Source organism: Leucopleurus acutus (assembly GCF_964270905.1).
Source record: "Leucopleurus acutus genome assembly, chromosome: 8".
NCBI lineage: Eukaryota > Metazoa > Chordata > Mammalia > Artiodactyla > Delphinidae > Leucopleurus > Leucopleurus acutus.
This window is the reverse complement of record NC_139151.1, coordinates 76898046-76925424: the sequence shown is the minus strand read 5'-3', so window position 1 is coordinate 76925424 and position 27379 is coordinate 76898046. Positions and strand designations below refer to the sequence as shown.

General features: G+C 36.9%; 1 protein-coding gene across 1 annotated transcript in view; it reads right to left on the bottom strand.

Moving 5' to 3' along the window:
* LUZP2 (leucine zipper protein 2) overlaps positions 1 to 25818 on the bottom strand; it is a gene marked incomplete at both ends in the record, with an annotated part of 446055 nt that extends 420237 nt beyond the window's left edge. Inside the window, one exon of the mRNA XM_082845005.1 lies at positions 25757 to 25818. Within this exon, the coding sequence (XP_082701131.1) occupies positions 25757 to 25818 (62 nt within the window). The remainder of the gene's footprint in view (positions 1 to 25756) is intronic.
* Positions 25819 to 27379: the final 1561 nt, after the last annotated feature.

Here is a 27379-nt window from a genome sequence, read left to right as displayed (position 1 = left end):
CTAACCTGACGAAATGAAAACCATTACCAATGTCTGCAGTGTAATATTCTTATTTGTAAATTAACATTACAAATTAACTGTTTGTTTTTTAAATACACCAGTGCTCGAAATTTTAAGTTAATTAATATGTATTAATTTATTCGCTAACCACCATTAAACTCACTGTACATGATCCCTGGTATACGAAGAACGTATACAAAATGTTAAAGATATTATTGAATAGAGTTTTTTCACTTGTGTTTTTCCATATTTTCTACATTGTCTACAATGCTATAAAAATAAAAATATTTTTCTTTTGAAAATTAAATGTTACTTCAAATAAAAAAGAGTTACTTCCTTAAGCCCCAAATCCGATGAGAGATTGTCATCTTAAGTATAATCTATAGAGACCTCGATCTGGAGAACACTTAGATTTCTTATACTAAAAAGCAACTATAAGGAAAAACATAATAAAAATCCACACCAGAGGGATTCTCACTGTATAGCCAGATGCTGACTGAAAGCAAATCAGGGAAGGTTTATTACAGAATAACTTTTAAGTACAATTTTTCAGACACAATAAGATGAGATAATTGCTAAAACATTAAGTATGGATTGGTGGAGAGAAATTTGTGGGGAAACTTTCAGTTTGAAATTATTATGTGTGTGTAGGAAAAAAGGTACAACATAACCATGTGTTGTTTGTGTGTGCGTGCGTGTGCGTGTGTGTGTGTGTGTGTGTGTGTGAGAGAGAGAGAGAGAGAGAAAAGTGAGCATAGATATAGAATATTTTTACTAAGTAAATCTTGTTTTATACGATCACAGTCATTCTGAGTTGTGTCAAAGCCAAAAATCCAGCGAAGAAGCCCAAACAACTTCTTGTCAAAAGGATGACTGCACAGCCCTATTTGCTCTCACATCATTCCGTACTTGATTACAGAAAAGCCAACATAAAATTCTTCAGGATTGTGAAAAATATTTAAATGTAACCTTGAATGAAAACAACCTGACAATTTATCAAACTATATATTTATTCAGCACATGGGTCAAGCTTTGACAATGAGTTATGCTGGACACAAAGAAGCCTAAGACTGAGATTCTGCCCTCAAAGGACTTTCAGACTACCTGAGGAGCCTCCACCCTGCTCACACATCCAGGACTCATTTACTGATGCACTTAACAGGTTCCATGGCTGTGTTCATATCTTTGTATTGTATAATTAGATGAATGGAACAGACTTTGCTTCTTTCAGGAAAATACAAAAAAAAAGACATAGCAATATGAAAGAAAGACTTGATAAAATTCAATTTTTAGAATTAGGTTAATAAAATCATGTGAATATTTACACCAATTACTATTCACTGTCTACTGATGTAAAGTGTCTTAAGTACTGTTATGAATTTAAAGGCATGTTTATTAAGGGTATGTGCTCTATTGTGAAAGCCTCATGAGCAAGTAGGTTCTATAGCTTTCTTTCAAACCACTCTCTTTAATGCTCTCCTCATAGGTAAATATCTTCCTAATAAAATCAGCTATTTGTACTTATTAGAAAAACTTTGGGCCAGTTATTGCCAAATATTAAACTATTCAAAAAAGATTATTCTGCACTTTCTGATTTCTTCCATTTTTGAAAAAGAAAATCATTTCCAGTATTTGGTGATGTTTACAAATCAGTGGTCAAGGGAAACATGCATGCAAACTATAAGACATTGCTAACATCATTCCTCCAGAAAGTGTTTCATGACAAAGAAGTCTTGAAATCATAGCTTTACTGATATTCGATGGACATATCATTTCCCAAAGGGAAGTCTGAATAGAAAAAGAAAGGCACCATCTGTTTTTGAATTGCAAAGCAGCTGCTCCCTCATTGTGATCTGCTTCACTGGAACTAGAGCTATTAAACTTGTAATTCCAAATATATTTCCTTTTAATTAAACTAAATTTCTATGAAAGTTTTCTCATTACTTTTTGAAAAGCAAGGTGGGCAATGACAAATTGATTCATAAAGAAGGTATACTATACATCTACAAAGTACACCACCAAGTTTTCCTTCTTTAACATTGAAATGCTATGCTTCTTTTTCCCCCCTGAAAAAATTGCCATAGAGACAGTCTAGCTGCTTTTTGTTCTCCCTCTGTCTTCAAGTATAAGCATATTGCTGTATAACAGTCTCTTAACAGGTTACAGCAGCTTCTTAACCGTTTCTTAAAAGGCTACAGCGAATAGCAGTGCCCATTCACAGAGATATTTAATTGTAGAAACACATATCTAGGGAATTAAAAACATACTGTCTACTTTCAACACGGTCCTTCTTCATTCTAGAACTGACTATTGTGGCTGGCTGTGGTGTATATAGAGCCAGAATCTTCACCTTCTTGACTTGACTGCAATCCTGGAAAACCCTTGGTACAGTGTTTGCCGTAAAATCCAACTTACATGTCAGTTTAAGAACCAAAAACTTCACCAGTCTTTGAGGATAATATACTCAATGATCTAATGCAACTTTAGAAACAAAAGTTCACATGTGCAGCTCAAAAGATGATTTTTGATTAAAACATTCTTGATTCATCTCTTCTCCTTACCACAGTAGGACACAAGCTCTACATTCTTGCGGCTTCTATAACATCCTAAATGCATATTTGTATAGGATTTTATAACTTTTACTATTTAATAAGGATCTTTACAAGAGAAAAAAAAATCTCTCCTTTGGACTGTATGTTCTTAAAATGCAGGGTATCTACCTAATTCACCTATGAGCCTACAGTACTAACCAACAAATTGATTCTCTTTCCTTTAACCAAAAATTATTTTTTTAGTTACTTCTGTGTGCCAGGTTTTTCTAGTAGTTGAAAACTAGTGTGTCCCCTAAGCTCTTAAAAGAAAACCAGGGGTTAAAAAAAAGGCAACTTATAAAATTCTACTTATTAAATCACTGCTTTTGTCATGAAGCTTTAAAATCCACAATAGGAATAAAGAAGCTTCTTTCCTATTGTTAACTCAAGGGTTTCCAAATTTGTTTCACAACAGATTCCATTTCTTCATACTTTGTAGGCACATAAGGTTTACTTCAATGTAAACTTTCTATAAATTCTTATCTTAATATGTTTCACTTTTTCACATATGTCATTAAGACTCAAAAATGTCTTGATGTGGTCTGAGGGAGAGAGTTGTGTTCTGGAGGTGGGCTTGCACACGTGATCTGCTACCATGTCTAAGATTTACAATACCGCCACTATGACAAATGCTTATCTCTTCAGAGGACTGCTAGTAAAATGTAACTCTATTACTTGGTAAAGGTTAGCATATTAATCCATTATTCCTACTGGTACTCAAGCACAAGTAGATTTTTAATTTTTTTTAAGAAACAAGACCAGTTCAATTTATCAGGAGTTGGGTGGGGGGGTCAGACTGGCAGGAAGGCTTTGGCCAGCAAAGGCCTAAGAGGGTCCCCTATTCCTGGTCCTTGGCATCACCATGTGTCAGATGTATTGACTGTCGACATGTGAAAGAAGAGGTCACTGTCTTGGGCTATAGCCCAAACTATTGTTTTGGTGAGGTCCAGGTTGACAAAAAAATATTCTGAGAGATCTAAAAACAAATTTTCAATTTCTCAAATTAGACTAGGTCAAACTCTCTAAGCACAACTGCTTAAACATATGCAGTCTAGATTATCCATTTTAAACAAGACCTCCAAGGTTACCTGGGCAAATTCCTCTTATTAAGGTTTTGAGTCCAATAGATGATATTATGGTTCTGATGATGAGAGCCACCCTGAATCAACTATGGAGTAGATGACAAAGCTTTGCCCTGAGGATGACATAAATAGGATTACCTCAGAGATAGCTGGGTGAAACCCAGTCATGATGAAATAGGTATTTTAGATGATTATGTGAATGTATGAATAAGAGGGTGAGATATGCATGTCTCCTTCAAAGTGATCTAAATATAATATCACAAAGGCTAGATATACTTAGGACTATAAGTTTAAAAATTGGAATTATTCAGTCCATAGGCTAGGAAAAAGAATAAAAAAGGAATATTTTTCACTAGCTAAAGGAAACATGTAATGTGACTAATAAGCCACTATTTAGATGTCCTTCACATAAATGGAAGATGAGCTATTAAGTTATAGTGTGTCTTGGATGACTCATTTCTCAGGACTGCTCATCTTCTACTTCCAATTAAAACTCACATGGATTGTGGTAAAAAGGCCCGTTCTTAACCTGCCCACTAAAAGACATGTCTCTAATTCCTACCTGTGGCACTGACCATCTGTGAGGTTTGTGCAAATTCTTAACTTCCCCAAGTTTTAGTTTCCTCAACTGTAAAACGACAGTGATAAAAGAACCTATGCTGTGAAGTTGTAAGAGAATAAAATATATGAAGAGTTATAGCACTTAGCACAATGCTAAGACCCAAGACATTTTTTTTCAAAAGGAAAAGATAATAGCTGCTACTATTGTCATTATCTTTATGACTTGATCATAACTTGGCTAACTATGAATATTTGCAGAGGGGTAAGGTGATGATTGGAAAACATTAGTATCTATCAATCACCCTTGAATTTTTATGTTTCCTCAGTGACAGTAATAGAACTATACATTTCGACCTCTTGTAGGTTTAACTAATGATTTATCTTCTCTGCTGACTTGATTTATTTTGGGGTATGCTCACAAAAAATAAGTATCTGACATTTCAGTGGTATTACTATTGACTATCTAACTGAAACTTTCAGGTTTCCTAAATGTAGTTTGGCCTAGGTTTCAGTCCTTGTATAAGTGGGATTTACGTTGGTCCATGCTTCATTGTACCCCATCTCCCCCACCTCCAAAAGGATAACTGAACACAGGAAAATGTGTGTGAGAGATAAGACCACCTTTTCCAATCTCCTTTCCATTGTTAAAAGTTCCATTAACTATTATTCAGCAACTTACTGAATTTTAAATTTATACACAAAGATTCTCTTGTGCAATCTCAATGCTATTACATTCTTTCTTTTATTATATATATGGTTCCCCTGGACGGGAAAACATAAAAATCACACCTGATTTCTATGGCCAAGTGTGCTTCAAAGTGATATTCGAATGCGATCACACACAAATATTCATTTCAATCATTTTTCAATTCTGCCTTCTCTTCGTGTTGATAACAATTCCATTTTCAAACATTCCTTTAGGTCATACACTAGTGAGTTTTGGAGTAGATAGTAACTTTTTGTAAAGTGTGATTAATTTAGTTCTGTTGGTAGTACTTTTATTGCATCTTGACAGCTGTCTTTCCACCAGATTTCCCCTTCTGAGAGTAAAATCCTTAAAATCCTACCATTCAAATTCTGCAAAATTAAAGATCTTAGATATTAGATATTTTATACATTGTAGGGCTACTTTACAGTAGCACAACTATGAAACTTCTTAAATCAGATAATAAACTAAGAAAACTAGTGTAACTAAAGAAATCAGATATTAAAAGTAAAGCATTTATAGCTGCCTGACACCAACAGGTGCTGTTGCTATTGTTTTTGCTGCTATTGCTGTTGTTATACTGAGCTAGCAGAGAGGAGCAAAGATATATTCCAGGCCTGTGCTGGCAATGTCTTCATGTCTAAAGCTTCATGTCTAAAACATGAAAATCTCCCTGTTATTATGCTCACTTACAAATTTAAAAAGACCAAAATATTTTCTTGAAAAAATGCAGTTGTTTATATTCTTTTTTAGAAAGCACCTATTGTTACTATCAATTAACTATAATGAGGCAGTAATACTTTATTAAAGTATGAAGTATAACTTCTCATATAACAAACAATAAATAAATGAAATCCAAAGAAAACCAAGACATGGGAAAACAACACATTCCAGTACACATGCAGACCTGCTTCACTGAAACTATATCCTGGAAAGATGCAAAACCTCTTTGCCAACAACTTTTTGCAGAGATAGTTTTAGAGGGAGAAGTATTAGGTCTGTTCTTCCAATATGTTCACAATCCATTCCTGATTCTGGAAATCTCATGCTTCCTTTCTTCAAGTTTGTTCTTAGTAGACTTAAGCTCAAAGTGTTGTAAATATATAAAAACAATAAAACCTTGAAAGAAAGAATCTTTAATTCAAACCTTTGTCTTTTCCCCTAAACCTACATCCAATTTGCTAGATTCTCTCAGATGACAGACTGCATTATTCAACGACATGCAAGACTCTCCAAAATTCAAGACTCATTCAGAATAAAATATTAGAGTATTTGAGTGGTGATGTTAATAGTCCTTAAATACAATTGTCTGAAGAACAGCTGTAGTCAAAGTATGAAGCAAGACCTCAGAAAAGAAGATGATGATGACTGTGAGAGCAAATCAGTTTATGAACTATTCTCCATTTGCTGACTAGCTTTGATCTGTGAACAAATAAAAAGTGGAAACACCAAAAAAAGAACAACTCAATAGTTTGCATGATGATACACTATCATCTTCTGATGCTTCAATTATCAACTTAATATTCTCACAACTATATTAGGGACAATCAATAAACATATCCATTAATAATTTTTAGCAGTTTCTTTTAGATTTGTTTAAGGAGGAGGAAGGGTCTGCACACTTCTCTTTCTCAGGCTATGGTACTTCCTTATGCTTTCTTGAGGTAAATTATTTCTTGCTTCTGAAACCATAATCTTCTGTCCCTAGAATATACCCTGAATTATCCCAAACTCCTAAATTTAAGAATCTATGGACCCACTGAAATTCTCACTCAATCAAAAACAATTAAGTTAGTGGGGGAGAGGTGGCTCCCTTTGCCAGAGCTGGCAGCCAGGAGAGAAAAAGGGAGGGAGAGGAAGAATTGGAAAGAGAAATAGAGACAGAGATAGAGAGACAAAGACAGAGACAGGCATTTGAAGCCCACACTAAAATCAAGTGAACTAAGATTTCTCCCTGATGATTTATAGAAAGGATAACATACCTTCAGGTAGCTATTTATTTTGTGCTAGGCCAACCTGTAAGTATAGAATGTTACAAAGGAAAAATAGCTACATCAGATTTTTCCTCAAAATATTCAAAGGACTTTAACAGCCATGACTAAAGTGTCAAAGAACCTAGACTTTAGCTTCAGACATCCCTGGGCTCCACCGTTCTGGCTCCATCATTGACCAGCTGGCCAGCTGAAGCCTCTTGCCTTAGCTAAGCTGTAATATACTCATTTATACATTGTATATAATAATTTAATTAAGCAACATAGATTAAATGAGGTAATGTCTAACTCGTAAGTGCTAATTATTCTCTATTAGTATTTGTTATTATTTTATTCACTAATAAAGTATGATGAATTAAAGCCCTTTTAATCCCTTCTTCTCAAAGAATCATTTCCCCTTCATCATTTCCATTTTATTTTCCAAGTCAGTAGAACCTTAATCACTACAAAGTGTTAAGTACCCCACATTTCAAAAACAATTCCTGGAATATGTCATCTTAGAAACCCAAAGATAAAGTAAATTGTTTTGTTTTTTTTTTTAATGGGAGAGAAATTACTTGCTCAGTGATAAAAAGGCAGGACTTTGATGTAATTAAAAACAGCCTCTCACATACCATAAGTGTTAAACACAATATAAAAATAACTTTGAGCAGCAACATAACTACCTTATACCATCTGATAAATTCAACCTCCTTAAGTGGATTTTTAAGAAAAAAATTATAGAAATTGGCTCAAATAATTAAACTTACGCAAGTGATGTGATCGATGCCCTCACTGAGGTGGTTGATATTTTTGGAGTCAATAGATATGTAAGAAAAAATAAAAATGAGATTGAATAAATAGGATAAACTTTTTACATAAAAGATGTATAGAATTCTTAAACTGTAGCAGTAATTCTTTGGACAGGCAGTTGTCTTTTTCAAATAAGATTTCATTTATATGGTTCAACTTAGAACACAGATGATTTTTTAAAAATTATGTATTTTGTATTAGGGAGGATTACAAGAGAAATCTAATACATATGGTAACAAGAAATTATCAAACCCTGAAAAAGAAGCCATACAAAGAGTTTTGAGGCACAGATTGCATCGTAGAGATTATTCCACCTCTAGTGGTCACAGAATTTCACATTCACATAAAACCTATTCACATTTCACAAAAATAGGTTTTGCATTAATTTCCATAATTAAATGGTAAAGAAAAGTATCATACATTAAATATGTATAAGTGACAGGTGTTTTAAATCTGTTATCTGTTAATCTTCACAACAAGACTTCCAGATTGGTTATTTTTCCAATTCAAATGAAACAAATTATCATAAAGAATTTTCAACAGCTCATTCAAGGTCACATAGCTAGTAATGTGGAAGACTAGGATTCAACCGAGGTAGATCAGCCTCTATCTTACGTCTGTTTTCCCAAAAGTAAAGCCTAAGAGGGGCCTCCTTTGGAAACTGATTTTATCTCAGTGAGTGAGTACTTTCAAAAGAAGTTGAGACGGAACATGATAGAACAAAAACGTTCAGCAAAGAAGTGGTCCCAGCAGAAGACTAGCTTCCCTTGGTCCCTAGGGAAGCTTGGAGCATGCATTGCACCACAGAGGTAGACCCACATGGTTGTTGACTGTAGAGACTGGGGATAGGGCACGAGGAGGTTGGGGGACAATGGAGGGAGAGGGTGTATCACACCCAGGGTGGGAGAGGAAGCCTAATTAGGCACCGGGTTGGGGGTGAGATGGGGGAGAAAGTACACAGTATGCAGGGGTAGAGAAAGGGACCCCATTAAGGGAGGTCAAGGATAGGAGAAGGTGTTGCTGAAATAGAGGATGAATAAAACCCAGGATTAGGCAAAAAATCTCATTAAGGTCATTTTTCTGTAATTTTTTAGGTGATTCATTAGCATTTGGTGCCACCAAAAGCAACTGGTACCAGAAAAAGCAACAGGCAAATGGGGCACTCCTAGTGAAGATGGACCAGGCACCAAAAAGATCTACTGCAGTCTCTGAAATCTGTTATAATATGTTATCTTCTCATATGAATATTCCATATGCTGGGATGTTGGATACTGGACCAAACTGATATCCTGTCAACTCCCTGGAACATGAGACTATGTTATTTTCCTTGCATTCTAATTTTCTCCTTCTCTTATGGGGGTTGGAACTTAACCTTGAAAAATTTCTGGCCAACCTGATTCCCCACCTCAACACAGGCAAGACTGTACAGTTATTACACAATTTTATACAAGGCTGAAGATGTAGCACACGGGTGTGTATGAGTGTGTGTCTGTGTGCATGCGTGTGTGTGTTGCCTGCTCAAAGGCAGATCAGCCTCACTTATTTGTGAATCCAATAAAGTATTCTACTCTATTTGAAAATTATATAAATGTATTTGTAGATAGTGATAATACCTTAGTTACAATACATTATGTATATATAAATTCTTTTTTAAAAATTTTTATAAAGATTTGACTGATGTACTTTTTCTTTAAATGACACATTCTTATGAAAAAAAAAGATCAATTTTACTCTTACAGGCTTCTTTTCACATTGGATAAACATCCACAGAAACTTAAGCTATTTTTTTATAATTAATTGTTATTGGAGTATAGTTGCTTTACAATGTTGTGTTAGTTTCTACCGTACAGCAAAATGAATCAGCTATACGTATACATATACCCCCTCTTTTTTGGATTTCCTTCCCATTTACGTCACCACAGAGCACTAAGTAGAGTTCCCTGTGCAATACAGTAGGTTCTCATTAGTTATCTATTTTATACATAGTAGTGTATGTATGTCAATCCCAAACTCCCAATTCATCCCACTCCTCCCTTCCCCCCTTGGTGTCCATACGTTAGGTCTCTGCGTCTGTGTCTCTATTTCTGCTTTGCAAATAAGATCATCTATACCATTTTTCTAGATTCCACATGTATGTGTTAATACACAATATTTGTTTTTCTCTTTTTGACTTACTTCACTCTGTATGACAGTCTCTAGGTCCATCCATGTGTCTAAAAATGACCCAATTTCGTTCTTTTTTATGGCCGAGTAATATTCCATTGTATACATGTACCACATCTTCCTTATCCATTCGTCTGTCAACAGATATTTAGGTTGCTTCCATGACCTTGCTATTGTAAATAGTGTTGTAATGAACATTGGGGTGCATGTGTCTTTTTGAATTATTGTTTTCTCAGGGTATATGCCCAGTAGTGGGATTGCTGGGTCATATGGTAGTTCTGTTTTTCGTTTTTTAAGGAAACTCCATACTGTTCTCCACCACGGTTGTATCAATTTACATTCCCACCAACTGTGCAAGAGGGTTCCATTTTCTCCACACCCTCTCCAGCATTTATTGCTTGTAGATTTTTTGATGATGGCCATTCTGACAGGTGTGAGGTGATACCTCATTGTAGTTTTGAATCACATTTCTCTTATAATTAGAGACATTGAGCATGTTTTCATGTGTTTGTTGGCCATCTGTATGTCTTCTTTGGAGAAATGTTTATTTAGGCCTTCTGCCCATTTTTGGATTGGGTTGTTTGTTTTTTTGATATATAAATTCTTAATATAAAATTTGCTTGACGTCCTCAAGTCACATAAAATTCATTTATGTGACAATTTTCATTCAAATTTATATAAACATAAGAAGGGTTTTTTCTTTCTTTTTTTTTTTTAGTATGGAAATGGCAAATGGATGACCTATTTTCCACTAACTTTTTACAATTCTGCTTAGAAGCTATAACTTTGAATTTTTTATCATTATGATTATTACTATTCATCTTAGTGCCTTTATACATAGCTGTCTTCTTCCTGAGATTTACTTTCCTAAACAATTTTTTCCTGAATACTTTTAAGTGTTGAAAATCATGTAGTTCTGTGACACCTTCTACAACTCTCTCCTCTCTATTCCCAGAGGTGGGAAACTTTACTCTCTGACATTTGGTCTCCCTCACATTCCTCATTTCGCTACCCCCTCCTCAGTTCTCCTGAGATGTAGAGACTGTTTTATTTGCTTAGGGTTGCTCAGCTATAAGGCAAACTCACTTATTCTGAATCAATTCTTCTCATGTTACTACACTCTCAGTTTCACTATGAATGAGGAATAAGGGACTCATCCCCACGAAATATTTATCTCCCTCTTTCTGACAGTTTGTCTTTTACGTCCTTTTTATAGCCAGAACAAAACTAACCCCCTAAACAACAGAAAACAGTCACTGCCTGCATTCAGTGGAGCCTTTTTCTCCCAACAATCCAGTCTCCTCCTCCACAAACTCTAATTCAATGCCAGTGACGCACTGTGAGCATCTGTTTATGGTCACGGCGCTCACCACTCATCTTTAAAACATTCTATTTTCCAAAGGTCTGGGTTTTTTGTTTTTGTTTTGCTTTCCCCAGATGCACTTCTTATTACAAAAAGTCACCAGGGAATCCTGACTGTATGCTCAGAATGTACTATACTTGCATCAAAACACTAAATCGGTTCCATTGTCACTTTGCCCTCCACTTAGCATTCTGTCTGGCAATTCTTATTTTCCCAGCCTATCACCCTTTCAGCACTTCTTTGGGATAAACACTCTCTACATTCAGTGTTTGAAAGGTTGCAGTAGACAAAAGCTGGTGATTTCCTGAAAGAACAATTCACACATTTCTACCAGAATTTAGCCTTTGCCTAGGACTGATGGGATTCATCTACTGATCTTTCATCGTACAATCTAGGCTGTGGAATCAGAGTCTAGGGTCCAAATCTTGGCCCTGAAACTTACTATAGCTGTAAGGAATGATGGATAGAAAGGAGTCACAGACAAAACATTATTTGTTTTGTTTTACACAGGTCTTGAGCATATTAAAAAAATAATCTTTACACTTTCAATTCTTTAAACAGATAGTCAAAATAGCAACATAATTTTTAAATGGCCATTGATAAATTTATGTTTTCCAAATATCTGAAAGTGCTTTAAAACATAGTTGTTGGCCTGGGACAAATCTCATCCATTTCTTTCTCTTGCTACATTGACTATAAAAATAAAATAAAACATTACCAATGATTACTACAGGATCATGACTAATCATCTTATGACTCTGTGTAGACTTTCTTTCATGTATAGATGTTTCCAGTTCAGACATGATCAAACCTTTTGTGAATTCAAAAGCAGGCAAAAGTGATTTCATTTTTGGTTAACTGGCATGTCAGCAAATACAATTTTCATTTATTTATCTTTAAGAGGAACTTGTGATGTTAGCTGGTCTCTATCAATTGACATAAAAATCACACTAATATCTCAGGTGGCAAAAAAATCACCATCTATTTTGTTAAAATAATAAAGAAAAACAGAGACTTAAACTATGCCAGACAGGAGAATCAACCAACCCTGCATTTCCTCTTCTATGTATATCTTAGGTGAGAGAGAGATGAACTTCTGTTTTGCTTAAGGCACTATTATTTGGCATTTTCTGATACATACCAAGAAATTGCATCTTAGCTGATTAAAGACGTAAGGGCTATAGGCAGGTACTCACATCGACTTATGAAAGGTACACTAACAAACGTAGGACCAAAATCACACATGACAAAACATCAAATATTGCATATGTACCACCTCCTTTAAACCCTTCCAGGATGATAGCCTTTGCTTCATCTTTTAACAGGCATGTTATGGATGCATGTTTGTGTCCGTTTGAAATTCATATGTTGAAACCCTAACCCTCACTGGGATGGAATTAGGAGGTGGGGCCTTTGAGAGGTAATTAGGTCATGAGGGTAGAACCCTCATGATGACACTAGTGCTCTTAGAAGAAGATACACAAGACTGTGCTTTCTGTCTCTCTGATCCATCAGGTAAGGATACAACAAGAAGACCACTGTCTGCAGACCAGGAGGAGTGCTCTCATTAGACAGTGGATCTGCCAGTACCTTAAGCTTGGACTTCCCAGCCTCCAGAACTGTGAGAAGTAAGTGTCTGTGGCTTAAGCCACCCAGTCTATGCTATTTTGTTATAGGAGCCAAAGCAGACTAAGACAAGGCAACTCTGCCTCCTTTACAGTCTAACTTTCCAGGTCCCAAGGTAACTTGGGTGTTGCGAAAGCCAAACTCAGCCCTGGCTCTGGGCCACCTACCTGTCATTACTAACAGTCTCCTCATCTATAAAAAGGAGTTATTACTAACTGCTACACAGGATGAAGTGAAAAGATATGAGCATGTATAAAAATTAAAATTTAAATTCTATATGTCAGATATCCTTGTCTCCCTCACATAATGCCTACTTCCCTTAAAGTCTGTCCTGGAAAATTCTTTTAATTAAGAGTACATTGGGGAAATGGGTCCATTATTAAACTTTCAGGTCCAATTCCACTTAGGAGGAAACTAGACTTGTAGGAATCAACGTAGTGATGAATGGGATCAAGCTAACAGCACTGTGTTTCCAAACAAAGCCTATTTTCAAGGATAAATTCTCAAAAAACTGTAAAATAACTATGTGTAATATATAGATAATTTATTATAATTGTATATATTATAAAATACATGTATACTATATAGTATATATCATATATACATGCATATATACATGTACATGAATATACATACATTTATCTTTGGTAATTATTTTGATGTGAAATGAAGCCAGATTATTTTAGACATCAATTTTGAGATGAATGTGTCAGTCAATGAACAGGTTAAATCTAGAACGGAGATGACTGTACTATACTTCATACTTCACAGTGACATCTTCTGACTACAAATGGAAGTGCAGTTCCAGTAAAACAACGACACAAACTTTCTAAGGAAAATCTGGGGGCCATGATACTAATAATGATAATAATAATAATTATTATTATTAGGTTAGGTTTCAGGATAGGCTGAGTTCAAATAATGAGTCTGTTAACTTTCACATCTGTAAAACAAAAGGTGATACTATTCATGAGATGGGGATATTTTGAGGAGTTGCGTACACCAGACCCCTTAGCTCACTCATCCACGTGCGTGTATGGCACAAGTCTGGTTTTTACACTAGTCTGCATGTGGCTCTCAACAGCTCCTTTGTCTCTGAGTTACCTCCCAAATGCCTGACACCACGAATTTCAGTGTTAACTTTACTGTATGAGGATCCTGACCTTGAGGCTATGTCTATTAAATTGTGGGTTCAAATTTCACCTCTAGGGCTTCCGTGGTGGCGCAGTGGTTGAGAGTCCGCCTGACGATGCAGGGGGCACGGGTTTGTGCCCTGGTCCGGGAAGATCCCACATGCCGCGGAGCGGCTGGGCCCGTGAGCCATGGCTGCTGAGCCTGCGCATCCGGAGCCTGTGCTCCGCAACGGGAGAGGCCACAACAGTGAGAGGCCCGCGTACAGAGAAAAAAAAAAAAAAAATTTCACCTCTACCTTTAGTAATGTTGTGACTTTAGGTATATTAACTTCTCTAATCTTCAGTGTTCTAATCTAGAAAGCACATTCATGAAGTACAAAAAAGCATTAAAGTAATCCTAAAGAAATGTGTAGTACAATTCTTGCACACAAAAAAACAAACAATAACCTTTACCTACTATTAGGTAGGACCACACAGGTAGCAAGTGCTGAGCTGCAGTTAGAACACAGGTCAGTCTGATTCCCACCACATGTTTCTAAGCTCCACAGTTGAAACATGGAAGCTATCTGGAGCCAGATGGTAGGACACTACAGGTCCCTGGTGTGACTTGGAAAAACAACATCCACAAATAAAGACCATATTATACAAATTCATGATTATTTTTCTTTCACAATAAAAACAAAATAAAATGAACATTATTTTAGCTGGAACTTTAAAGAAAGGACCTTCTGTTATATTTAGTTGTGAACTTAGAGGAAACCTGAGAGGAAGTTACATTTTTCTGTCCTCTCATGGTGTAAATCGGAACCCACATGAGGCTGACGCAGATTTAGGGTCATGCCAGTGTTTTACTTTACACACTAGGAGGCGCTGTAGCACAGTGATTAAGAACATGGGCTAGAAAACTATTTGGAGTTTGACTTTAGACTCCACTACCTACCACTTTATAACTGAGGGTTAGTAATCTAACCCTTGTGTGCCTTAGTCTCCACAGATATAAAATGGAGGCAACAACAACCACCACCTCACAAGAAGTCTGTGAGGATTAACCTGGTTTAAGATATTACATAAGTGTTAGCTCTTATTTATTATCATATCTTTTGATTCTTTTCTTTATTATTTCAGGAGAACTAACTGATACTGCAGAGAGGAAGAGAAGTAGGCAATATGGCTGACATAGTTGCACATTCTGTTTAACACATAAAGTTAATTGAAACAAAATCTGTTTTTCCACATCAGTCAAAACCAACTGCTACTAATGAAGGAGGTGGGGATCAAAATTTTCATTTTTACCAGGCTAAAATGTGAAGGAGAAAGTGGAGTTTTCATTCTTTTCAGTGCTATCAGTAAGATTTCACCTTGCTATCAAGTACTTTCTAAAGTATGCCCCCTGATAAATCCATGTCATATAGTTTTATACCATTTAGTTTATTTGAGTTTAGTTTTAGTTTCTTAGCCCTCTGTAGAAAAGCGCAGGAGGCAGAGAATTATTTTCATGCAACTTGATTGATAAATGCAGCCTTGGTATGTGACAAGATTCTCACCTATTAAATTCATTTACATACATGTGAAAATAGGTGTTATTTTTTGCCAAAACATCACTATCTTTCCATCCTCTTGACTTCAGCTGCAATGTCATGTTAAGCAAGTGCTCAAGAGATCAAAGTGTTCCAGACTCTACAGTTTCAAATAGTTTCCAAATTTTCAGATAGAAAGCATCTGATTTCCACATTAAAATGAAAATTCTTTGGCCCCTTCCTCAGAGAATCTAATCTAATCTGTCTACGGCAGGGACAAGGAAGTAGCCTTTTTAATAAGCATCCCAGGGGATTCTGATTTAGGTACACTGAGGAGTGTACTTTGAGAAATACTGATCTGAGGAAACATATTTTCTACATAGGAATATTGAAATTAGCTTGCAAAATTTTGTACTTATAATAAAGGCTTCAATTTATCTGGTTTAAAAATAATGAATTTCTTTGGCTGCTTTATTTAAGAATGTTTTTAATGTAGCCTGTCCCACCTCATGCAAACATGCAGCTATTTGCCAACACAGTCTAGTTTCAGCATTCTTGTTTATAATTTTTTTTCTTCAGTGTGTATTTATGCAGAGATTACATTTTATAGACATAGGTATAGTTTCATTCACAAAACGATTCTCAGAAAAATGAGCTAGGATCTGACCACTTTCTAGCTGGGAAAATATGGGCTAATTATTTAATATATCCAAAATTCCTTCTCCCTAGTGATAAAACATGTATAAGTATAATGTGTTGCAAGGAAGTAAGGGTTGAGTGACAGAGAGTAAGCATCTAGCACACTGCCAGGGCAATAATTAGTCCTCAACATTAGTGGCTGAATCTGTAACTTACATGTCATATAAAATAACAATTGAAATAAAGACATACAAACAAAAAATGCATACATAAAAAAATCCCTTTTACACAAAAGGGATTCAGTATCTTTCAATATTTTTCTAAATTGTAGTGTCAGAAAAAAAAAACAGTTTTCCCCCATTCTTATGTGAACTTTTTTTGTAGAATGAGCTCACATTTCATTTTGTGGTATCTGAAGGAAAAAGCTACATGTTCTCAACAATATAAAGCTTACTCAACCATATCTGCTTCTTGCCAACATGTCACTTAAATTCTTCATGCATTTTCTTGTTTCTTTTATAATTTAAAGCAGCCCCCTCCCCCGCCTTTTCTGCTCAATGCTAAGAACTTAGCTTACTGCAAAGACCAGAAATGAATGACTGCCAGCATTAGAAAAGATAAAATTAAAATAACAAAAAAAAAACAAGAAAAAGAGGAAGGCTAGTGATTGAGGACTTTCCTTTCTACTCCTACCGTCTCCGTTCATGCACATAGCATTCAAAGTACCCTAGGGTGCTAGGCTTTTTATTTCCCTCGGCCACTCCCGCCCCTTCTCCACCATTCTATGGAGATCATGACCAACCTTACCCATTGTGAGACTACTTAATTTTAAAATCTAGAATCCTCTACTTGTCCAAAGGATTGTTGGTGTTTATGCTGTCCTACTTCAAGATACATCTTTTTGGTCCTGCCATCTTTAGGTCAACTCAAAAAACAAACCTTCTTTAAAGGAATTAGTGTGATATGGTAATATAATTTCAATAACTATATTTAATGTTTAACTGGATTAGCAAAATTATTAGCAACATAATTTGGAGTTTTCAGACTCAGAATAGAAGCTAGGTCATGTACAAGTTTTCCATACTATTTTTCTTGAGGTATTGCATGTATTTAAATCAGTGTTCCTAACTGGAATTGGTTACGGTGATTTGGGATTGACTTTCACATTGGTCTCAAATCATCCACATGAGCTTGGAGGAAAATACATTCTCCATTCAGGGTTTTTTTGTTGTTGTTGTTGTTTTTCATCTGTAATAAGGGAGGATAAGGCTGAGTTCCAAAATCTGTTCACCAACACTTTTGTCTTGCCTATACCAAGTAAAAGTTTTTATTAAGGACTGCTCTTTCTGAAATGCAATACACTCTGGTAGGGTAAAATCTCTCTAATCCTTTCAGCCAGGTAATGTAAAATTGGCAATATACTGAGTTGTATTTCTCTGTGCTAGAAACTATTCTTTTTGTACATTAGCTTATTTGATCCTCTTGACAAATCTATATGAGAGAGGCAATGTTATTGCCTTTTCATCGATGAGAAAAATGTGGCTAAGAGATGTTAATTGACATTTCTAAAATCATTTAGCTAGTAAAGCTGACTCAAAGTCTGTTTGATTACATATTCTTTGGATTTAACACATACGACACCACAAACATTTCCTGTAACCCCTACCCCATTCATCTCAAGCTGCTCACTGAGTAAGTGCTTCTAGATGCTCAGAGTTGTGTGTTGAACAGAGTTAAAAGATGGGGAATTAATTAGAAACCCTTTTGAGGATAAACAGGAGGAAGTCACAGAAAGTCACATCCTCCATAGGGACATGAGATAAAGGCTAACCCAGAATCTACATTAGCCTTTGCCGATACCTTAGCTCAGCTGAAAGGACTGCTTTGGAAGGCAGCAGGTCATCGCATACTTTTTGTTCCATTTTTCCTAAGGAGCATTCACTGAGCTCAATTCCCTCCTGACCCTACCCCTAGAAGAATCATATCAAGAATAAACTACGATTTTATTATTTTGGCTGTGTCAGTCAAGAACTTTGAAATTCATTTAAGGAATTAATTTACTCTGATTTTTAATAAAATAATTAAATGTTGATTGCTTGAGGTATCCAATATAAAATCAACACACTGAATCATAATAATTTCTACATATAGTAATAGCTAATATGTCTTAGAATTTCCTGAAGGACGAAGAGTACAGCTATATGCAGGTACTGAGAGAGAACTTAATATACTTTCTTCAATCTTAATGGCCCTAAATATTGGACATTATTATTTTCCATTTTATAGATGAGAAATTTAAGTGTCAGAATGGTTAAGAAACCTATCCAAAGGCAGGGAGTTTATGATATGTATGTGTAGAATGAAATCTATTACCACTTTGCCCTAAAAAATGTTATATAACTAAAAATTGTATAGGCTATGATGAAAGTATAGAGACATATAAACCAAATGAAATGTAATATCACCATAAATTAAAGCTAGATATGAACATATTTAGGAACTCATCTTTGTAAGATAGTTCAGTATGCTACCCATTGAACAATACTACACAGTTGCAGTATAGATTTAATAGGTGAGCAATATATATAAGCAAATGTCTCCCAGGAACTACACTTATAGGAAAGAGTTTCAATGAAAAGATCCCAAAGGTACCAAAAATATCACTTTACAATAGAACTGAAAAGCCAACAGTAACCACTATAGGTGTATCTCTCGCAAGGTGAATTGTGCAAAGTTGAGAACTCATTAGTGACTCTGCTTTGGGTTTTGAAAATGACCCGGAAATCTTTTTTAGGCCAACTCACTCTTCAAAAAACAACTGAATACAGGTGAACAAATGGTGTTCAGCTCATTATTCTAATTCCCTTTGACTATAGCATGTTGTTCTATCATGATTCTACGTGGCTGGAGAATTTTTTAAATTACCTTATACTCTACAATAACTAGAATAGTTCTGGATATAAGGTAGGTACCAACTATACCAATGCGTCTTAATTACAGAAGAGATGACATGGAGAGTAATCATATGATAGAAGAGAGAGAGCACTAGGTAAAGTTCTGGGTTCTTGTTTTGCTTTTCCTCTGTGGTCTTAGGGAAGTCTCAGTCACTCTGGACCTCAGTTTTCTCACCTCTAATATGAAGGGCTTTGGATGAGAACACAACCTTGTATTCACAGCATGTTTCCCAATAGCAGACTCTTTAAAGTACACTCAAAGAGATTAAAAAACTCGAAAGCGGCACCAAGCAAGTCAGACGTAATTTGCAATGCAATCACTACCTATGGTATAACGATGTCTCCTAGTATTCATGAAAGCATTTTCAGAGCACAGTGTTTATTTGGTTGAATTTTAGATTGTGTCTGAATGGAATGGTTTACTTTCGATATATATATTTTTTGCATCTTATGATCATGAAGCAACATTTCTAAATGTCTCAGTAAACATGTGCCCCTTTCTGATGCAGACTTAACATGATCTATGTCTTTTCTTTTCCCTTAGCAGCAAATTATACCCCATTCTATGATCCACTCAATTGACATATAATGACACATATGCATATACACACAGTAATCTATAGCAAAAATATACACACTTCTTCATTTAATAGTCAGAATTTCATAGCACAACTATGAAGAGTTTATGATAAACTATGCGCAAACTAGTTGAGAGTACATGATCTCCAAAGCTCTTTTCAAAATTGGTTTACTATAAAGTCCCTTTTATGTGATGATTCTTAAGACATATAGCAGTTGAACTTTTTCTATATCAGCAGTTCTCAAATTGTTTTCAATAGTAGAAAAAAAAATCTACATTTTCTTCCCTTAATTTTTCTAAATGTTTCTACCTTTTATAGCTTGCTGATGGATGATGAAATTGATTAACAAGTAGAAAATAAAGTTGTAGAAACTTTTATATCAATCTCGCCTATGTAGCTTGAAAGCATCCTTTTTTATTCATTGATGCTTATGCTCACGGCTTTGATTTGATGGTACAATTTATGCAATTTAATTAAATTCACTTGTAGCTATATAAATTAAATATTGCTAATCATACACTTTTGTGCTAAATCATATTCTATATGGTAAAATTAAATATCACAATTTTTCATGGTGTTCACCAAAGTGCACAGTACCATCCAGGAACCAAAACACTTTTCAAAGACTCACCCAATTTACCAGGTAATCCTCATTATTTCTCCTGCTTCCCCTCTTCTTTGGCGATCTTTTCTTTCTTTTTCATGACGACTGTCACTCTTGTTAATTTTGTGCCGTCCAATTTATTTGCATCCAAGTTTTCATTTATTCTGCTATGTCCAGATCAATCACAGATACAAAAATTTCATGAAAATAATAACTATATAGTAATAGCTGCACAGGCTAACCTCTGTTAAGTACTTACTATGTTCCACGGAATATGGTAAACTCTGTTTTTAGATGAACTCATTCAGTCTTTACCACAGCCCCCTCAGGTAGTTCCTATGAGTAGTCCTATTTTCTACATGAGAAAACTGGATAAAAAGGCTAAGCAGGGCTACCCTGGTGGCACAGTGGTTGAGAGTCCGCCTGCCGATGCAGGGTACACGGGTTCGTGCCCCTGTCCGGGAGGATCCCACATGCCGCGGAGCGGCTGGGCCCGTGAGCCATGGCCGCTGGGCCTGTGCGTCCGGAGCCTGTGCTCCGCAACGGGGGAGGCCGCAACAGTGAGAGGTCCGCGTACCGCAAAAAAAAAAAAAAAGGCTAAGCAATTCACCTAACATCATACAACTAGCAAATGTTGCATGATACTAATGTCAATTACAAAATATCATTTCTCTCATTGTCCTCGGTAAAAGTTATTTTTGATATTGCTTAATTGACTTTATTTGCTCTTTCCTCTATTCACACTTCAAACTTTGTTTAAAACCTTGTTGTTAATATTTATCCAACTTTACCTTATATATAAATATTTCTGAATGTGACTAGATTATAGGTACATGTATTTGTAACTAATATATTATTTTATTGCCTTATGTAACAACTGATTTATTGCAAGTACACTTTTGATGTGTAATAATGAAAACATCAAAAATTTCTGAATGTTATGAAGATAAGTTCAAATGGAAGTTTTTGGATTTTCTAGAGAAGAAAATTTAATATTAAACATTATCTGTTTAATCAGGTTACTTAAATGATTTTGTCCTATTTATTAAAAAAGATTTTCCTCTAGAAGTCAGTTAAAAATAGCACACATGCACCCACAACACACAAGCGCTCTCATAACACACATGAGAAAGCATAATTTCATTACACCCATATACCGCCAGTGGTTTCAGTGATTTTTCCTTCCTGGTTGGTAGGTCAAGTTCTCCCTTTCAATTACATAGAGTTTGGTCTGGGACAATTGTACAGTCAATTCATAAATGTGTGCGGTGTCTCTTTCATTAATTATAGAGAAAATTTAGTGCACAAAGATATTCCACAAATAAGTCATTAAAAAAACTGCTATTGTAATTAGGCAACTAAGGCCCTGAAAAGGGATTTAAAAAGTCAACACATTGGGTTTCCCTGGTGGCGCAGTGGTTGGGAGTCCGCCTGCCAATGCATGGGACACGGGTTCTTGTCCCGGTCCGGAAGATCCCACGTGCTGCGGAGCGGCTGGGCCCATGAGCCATGGCCGCTGGGCCTGCGCGTCTGGAGCCTGTGCTCCGCAACGGGAGAGGCCATAGCAGTGGGAGGCCCGTGTACCGCAGAAAAGTCAAAACATTTTTGCCAATATCTTGGCCTGGAAGAGACATTTCTTTAACTCAATTACACAGAATGGAGAAATTCTTACAAAGAAATGTATGCAGGGTCATGTAAAGGTGTGTGTGGGGTAAGACTCCTTGTGTACTGGGCTTGGGACAAAAAAAATATAGTACCTCAGATCAATTTGGGGGAATTAAAGTAAGACTCCTTTGGATATCAAATTTATTTGCTTAAAAATGAAAATTTTTTGGTGCTTATTGTGTTTTTATTGTGACTCGTGTCTTTCCTTTATCCTATCCATCAACTTGATTCTGAGGAGAGATTGAGGCACAGAGCAAAGAGGAGCCTGGGGCATCTTCAATACATAGTACCATCTAAAAATACATTCCAAAGTAAACATGTGGTGTGACTGCTGATCAGAGGGCCCAGGACAGACCTGTAAGGTGACTCCTGTTGGGAGGACTATAACCGACCATCTGCTTAAAGTTCTTGCTTGATGGAAAACCACCAGAAGTCAGTAGACCTTCACTCCTCCCCTACCATGTTCTCTCCCCATTAAGTCATTTAAAGCCAGAAGTATCAAGAGTAGAATCACAGCATAAAGGAACAGAGGTTCAGCAGACTAAAGTACAAGCCTTCTCCAGCACTCCATGGGTCCCTTTTCACCAAGAACTTCTGAAGATTTTTTCACCCTACTATTCCTTTCAATACCTGTACTACTACTTTCTGAAGTGAATTGCTGGCTGCCTTGGAACAGCAATTTAATGCTTCTACAGAATAAGGCTATTTAAAAAGTACAGTTATTCTATTCTGAAGATATGTTCGCTTTCTTTGACCACATTTATTTGTGTACAGGTTAAATGGATTTCTGCACTAGTTACATCATTCATTAAATTAACTCTATTTTTTTTTGAATTTATATATACTTTATAAATAGGAGACACAATATGCCAGGAAATTACAGCTCTTTTTACCTCTAGGGGTTCAGCAGTAAAACAGAGAACAGTTCTTGGCTATTGTTGAAGGTGAACATTTAGCTTTCTTTCAGGACAAATGAAGTAACTCTGACTGGGGGCGGGCATAGATGTTGTTCACTTTGGTGAAAATTATGGAATTTTTCTGCTTCGGCATATAAAGTTGCTACAGAAAACACAGGGATAAGGAAAAAATAAAAACAGAAAGCTATTCAAAAATTCATATTTAAAAGACAGAATTGTTTTAGAGTTTTCATCCCTGTGGGTAGAATACTATTTTATGGTAACTATCTTTCTCTAATTGCAGCATTTACTTTAGTGAACACATTCATTAACCTTAAAACAGAACTGAACTTAGACCTATTGGAAAGATAATAGCAAGGTATTAAAGAGCTATGCCCAGAAAGAGATGTTGAAGCAAATAATTTTTTTTTTTTTGTACCAAGTGTCTCAGATCTGTGTTCTCCACACTTTGAAAAGAACTTAATAATAAAAGACAAGTGATAACACCCGAAGGCAACAGGAAAATTTAGCAACTGCCACCCTCTGCTAGTGCATTCAACACAGTTGAAGCATGTGAAATGCCTTTTGCTTCACAAACAGGACCACTGACTACGAAATTAAGTTAGCATAAGTCTTTGGCTAGAAAGCCTACTGTCACAGGTGGTCATGGTTCAGCTACGAAGTTTTTCTCAGCCGGCCAATAAGCGCACCTCTACTAATGCAACTGTTCTTGCAAACCTGTTCAGTTTAGGTTCTAATGTGCACATTAACCAAATGCGTACAAGAACTCTTAAATACTACAAACAGAATGGCCTTCTGTTAGAGTCCATTGAAACATGAGCTCTTCTTTGCAAAATGACATATTGATAGTACCCAATTCATTGTCAAGTTCTCTTACTGTCACAAGGTAATCTGGGTATCCAGTACAGTAAATTGTTACCGAGTAATCACAATAATAAGACATGCCACCGATTAGGAAAAGTTTCGCTTTTTTAAGCCCAACATGCTCTTTTGGTTGAGTTGGCAAGAGGGAAAATTTAAAGAAGACTTGTCACAGTTTTCACATACAACCAACACTGCAGAAGTTTCATATCTAAAGTAAACTAGGAACGACTAATTCGATTTTTGTTGTGAAAAGTGCATTGACTATTTTTTTTTAATTTATCCTTATAAAAATTAACACTTTTATAAGGTGATGGCTCTTTGTTTTTGTAGTATATAACCAACATTAAAACTTCGATTTCTGAGCCACTTAAATTATAGTATCCTTAAAAAGCAAGTGTACTTTTGGAACACTAGAGATTCACTGTACTTAAAAATCATTGTGGGCAGGGCTTCCATTGTTTAAATATTTATTATTCTCTGCATATATTGACAGGCATATACTTAAATGCCCCAAACTTTGAGAATTTCCTTTCTCTAGAAGAATTCACAATTATTAACCACAACACAAGAGTTCAGAGTAAATAGCAAGACACTTCAAAAAATAACAATTATGCATGATTAGCACTGAGTGTAGAGCTAGAAACAAATACTAAAATGGGCTGTTATTGGAGCAAGTTATTATAGTACCGGGAAGCAAACTGATTTTAAAACCATCTGCCGTTTGTGAACTCAAGTGACAAGCAACCTTAAAATAAAGAATACAGCTCATATTCCATTTTAGTCTGGGAAAGTCACCTGGGCTTTGTTTGCAAGCAGAGACTAAGTTCATCAACTACTGGGGCTAAACCAAACAGTCCTCACACTAGAAGGAAAGTTTGGTTACAAGAGCCTGAAAGAGGGTGTGTCAGTTAGGAATGGAATCAAGAATTTTGCTGCCCTGACTTTTCATACATAATGAGTTTCCTTCATACTTCCCAATTTCAGAATTAGATATAATCCTATTTCCCCTCTTCATTTTCCAGCAGAAACATAATCAGATAATGTTTCCATTCACATAGATTTGAAAAGATCCTTATCCTGTGTGGGTCATTTTATTTTATAGTAGCCAAGGCAGAGAGGTTGCTGCCAGTATGTTCAGGCCATGCAGAATAAAGGCTCAGTCCTGGGCAATGAAACAGTCCACCTTTGTGCTGCTCTTGTGGAAGAAGAATGAAAACCCATCACCAACTTTGGGACTTGATCAACAGTGGGGAATCACAAAACTCTTTTCAATCAACGCATTTTAAACCTCCACTAAAAATAGCTCCTCTGTGCTTGGGCTTAAAGTCCCATCTATGGCCAGGGATGGAATACAGTACTTAATTGTTTCTGACTACGGTCCTTGCATCAGCACTCTGAGAGTGTCTTCTAACTTTTAATCGTCTTGTGTGCTCTTTAATTAGACCTGTTCACAAGACAGCCAAAGGAAAGTGCCTACCACTAAGCCTACTCAAGACATGAATACAGTCTGATTCACAAGTCCAGGAACTTTGTGCAAGGCTAACCATCTCCCAAGATTTGTCATTTTTCTCTGGTTCCCTGTGCCTTAAAATGAGACACACTTGGGGGAGGAGGTAAGCGCTGTGGCTATTAAGACAGCTCCGTTGTATACAGAGACTGTCTGGTGACATTACTCTCCTTGTCTAATTTCCTTTCTTTATTTCGTCTCTTACCGCGTGTTATCTGTTTGCTACTACTAGCGCTGGAGGGAAACATGGCTTTGGAAGCAACACTTGGTCCCCTCACTGGGAGGAATACTGAGGATTTCTTTAAGGGCTAGGATAACTAGGAAAGGGCTCTACTCCCTCAGAAGGATTTCAGAGCCCGAATTATAGAGAGACCCCCCTAACTTAGACGGGAGATGCAAACAGCTGAAGTGTCTGTCCTTGGCCTCCACAGGTGACCTGCGGTTGGACCAACCTACCGGCAACTCCCCTCAGCTCAGGTCACTCACGCTCCTGGACTCACCTGGTGCTGAGGACCAGCGCCGGCAGGAGAGGCAGCAGGTAGTGCGCTGGGCTGAATTTCATGCTTGTCACCTGCCGGGATCCTCCTTTCCTCGCTGCCTGCGCTCTCCCTCCTCGTCCTCCGGGTCCTGTCGCTCCTCAGTGCCCGGCTCTGTCCCCGGCCAGCAATGAGCCCTCTCCAGCAGCGGACGGAAGGAAACCGACAAGCAAACGGACGGACTCCTTGCGAAGGCAGGCGCTGAGAGTGGGGAGTATCTTCGGGAGTGATGTCACCGGCGAGGCGAGCCCTGCCCGGGATTGTTCGCCGCCGCAGCTCCCGAGACCCGAGGGCGCGTTGTCACTCGCGCTGGAGGCGGCGCGGGGAGAGGGAGGGGGTGCCCAGCGATGGACCCGCGCGCTCCGGTCAACGGGCTGCACTCACCCAGCTGCACGCCCGCCTGGGGCTGATCTTTTTATTCCCGCTTCTCCATAGGATGGGGAAGGGCGAGGCGGGGGCCAGGAGAGAAATCTAATCTGCCAGTAACTGAACCGGCGTTCGCGGCAGGAGGTGAAACAGAATTCACTGGGAAAGACTATAGGAGGCTAGAGTCATAGGCAGGCGCCCCTCACTTGATTAAACAGTGTTTGTAAAAACGTTGCTCTGGAGAGAATGTTTAAAATATTATTCTAATTAAAAATGCATAATGACTCGTTTGATGTGAATGGAAGGGCAGTAGGAGCGAGCAGCGTCCAGAAATGCACCCTGAGACCGTATTGCCATTGCAAGCTTCTTAGTCCGCAAGCGTGGACTCTAAAGAGGTTTTCAGACAGTTGAGACGTCTGCTGTTTCTGTGATTTGAAAATTTCTGACCTTCCTATAATTTCAATGTGACTCTGTTTGTACCACCAACGGGTAGTGGGGTTGGAGTTGGTGTCCCAGGTTCACTCACCTAAAGGGTGGCTTTTCTTCAGGTGAGGAAACATAACTGAGACAATCATCAGAATGTTAGTAATTAACTCGGAGTGGTGGTATTGGAAGGCAGAAGATTTTATCTGTCATTTTTTTCTACAGTTTCCAAATTTTCGTTAATGAACATCTGATATTTAGTAAGCTTTATTTTGAAAAATTAATTAGAAAAATGAAATAATAGAACTCTATTTTGCAAAAGTAATCCTAGAAAACAGTGCCAACTTCATCTACTAAGATGTTCGATTCTAGGATCTTTACAACAAGGGTATTCTGGCAGGATAACCTTGTTAAATAAATGTTTGTAAAGCACTACTTCATACATTGTTTCATTTGATTGTTTCAAGAGCCAACCTAGAGAAATATAAATAGCCCCTATCATAGAGATGAGGAAAGATCTCATCAAGATCTGAGCTGTATTTTTTTTTTTTTTCAACAAACAACTGTGTTCTTCTAAATCTTAAGCAAACCCTACTGTTGCCTGGAACATCATACTTAGCATAACAAACTCGGTGATTAACACAAAGTTGATGTTCAATAGAGGTTGACATGCATCAGAGACCCTAGAGGGCAAAGGTCAGATGTTCTCCAGGAATTCCTATCCAGATGGCTCAGCTCATATCCCAGTTTTTTCAGGGGCTAGCCATTTACAGTAAAATTTAGATGAAACTTCCCCTT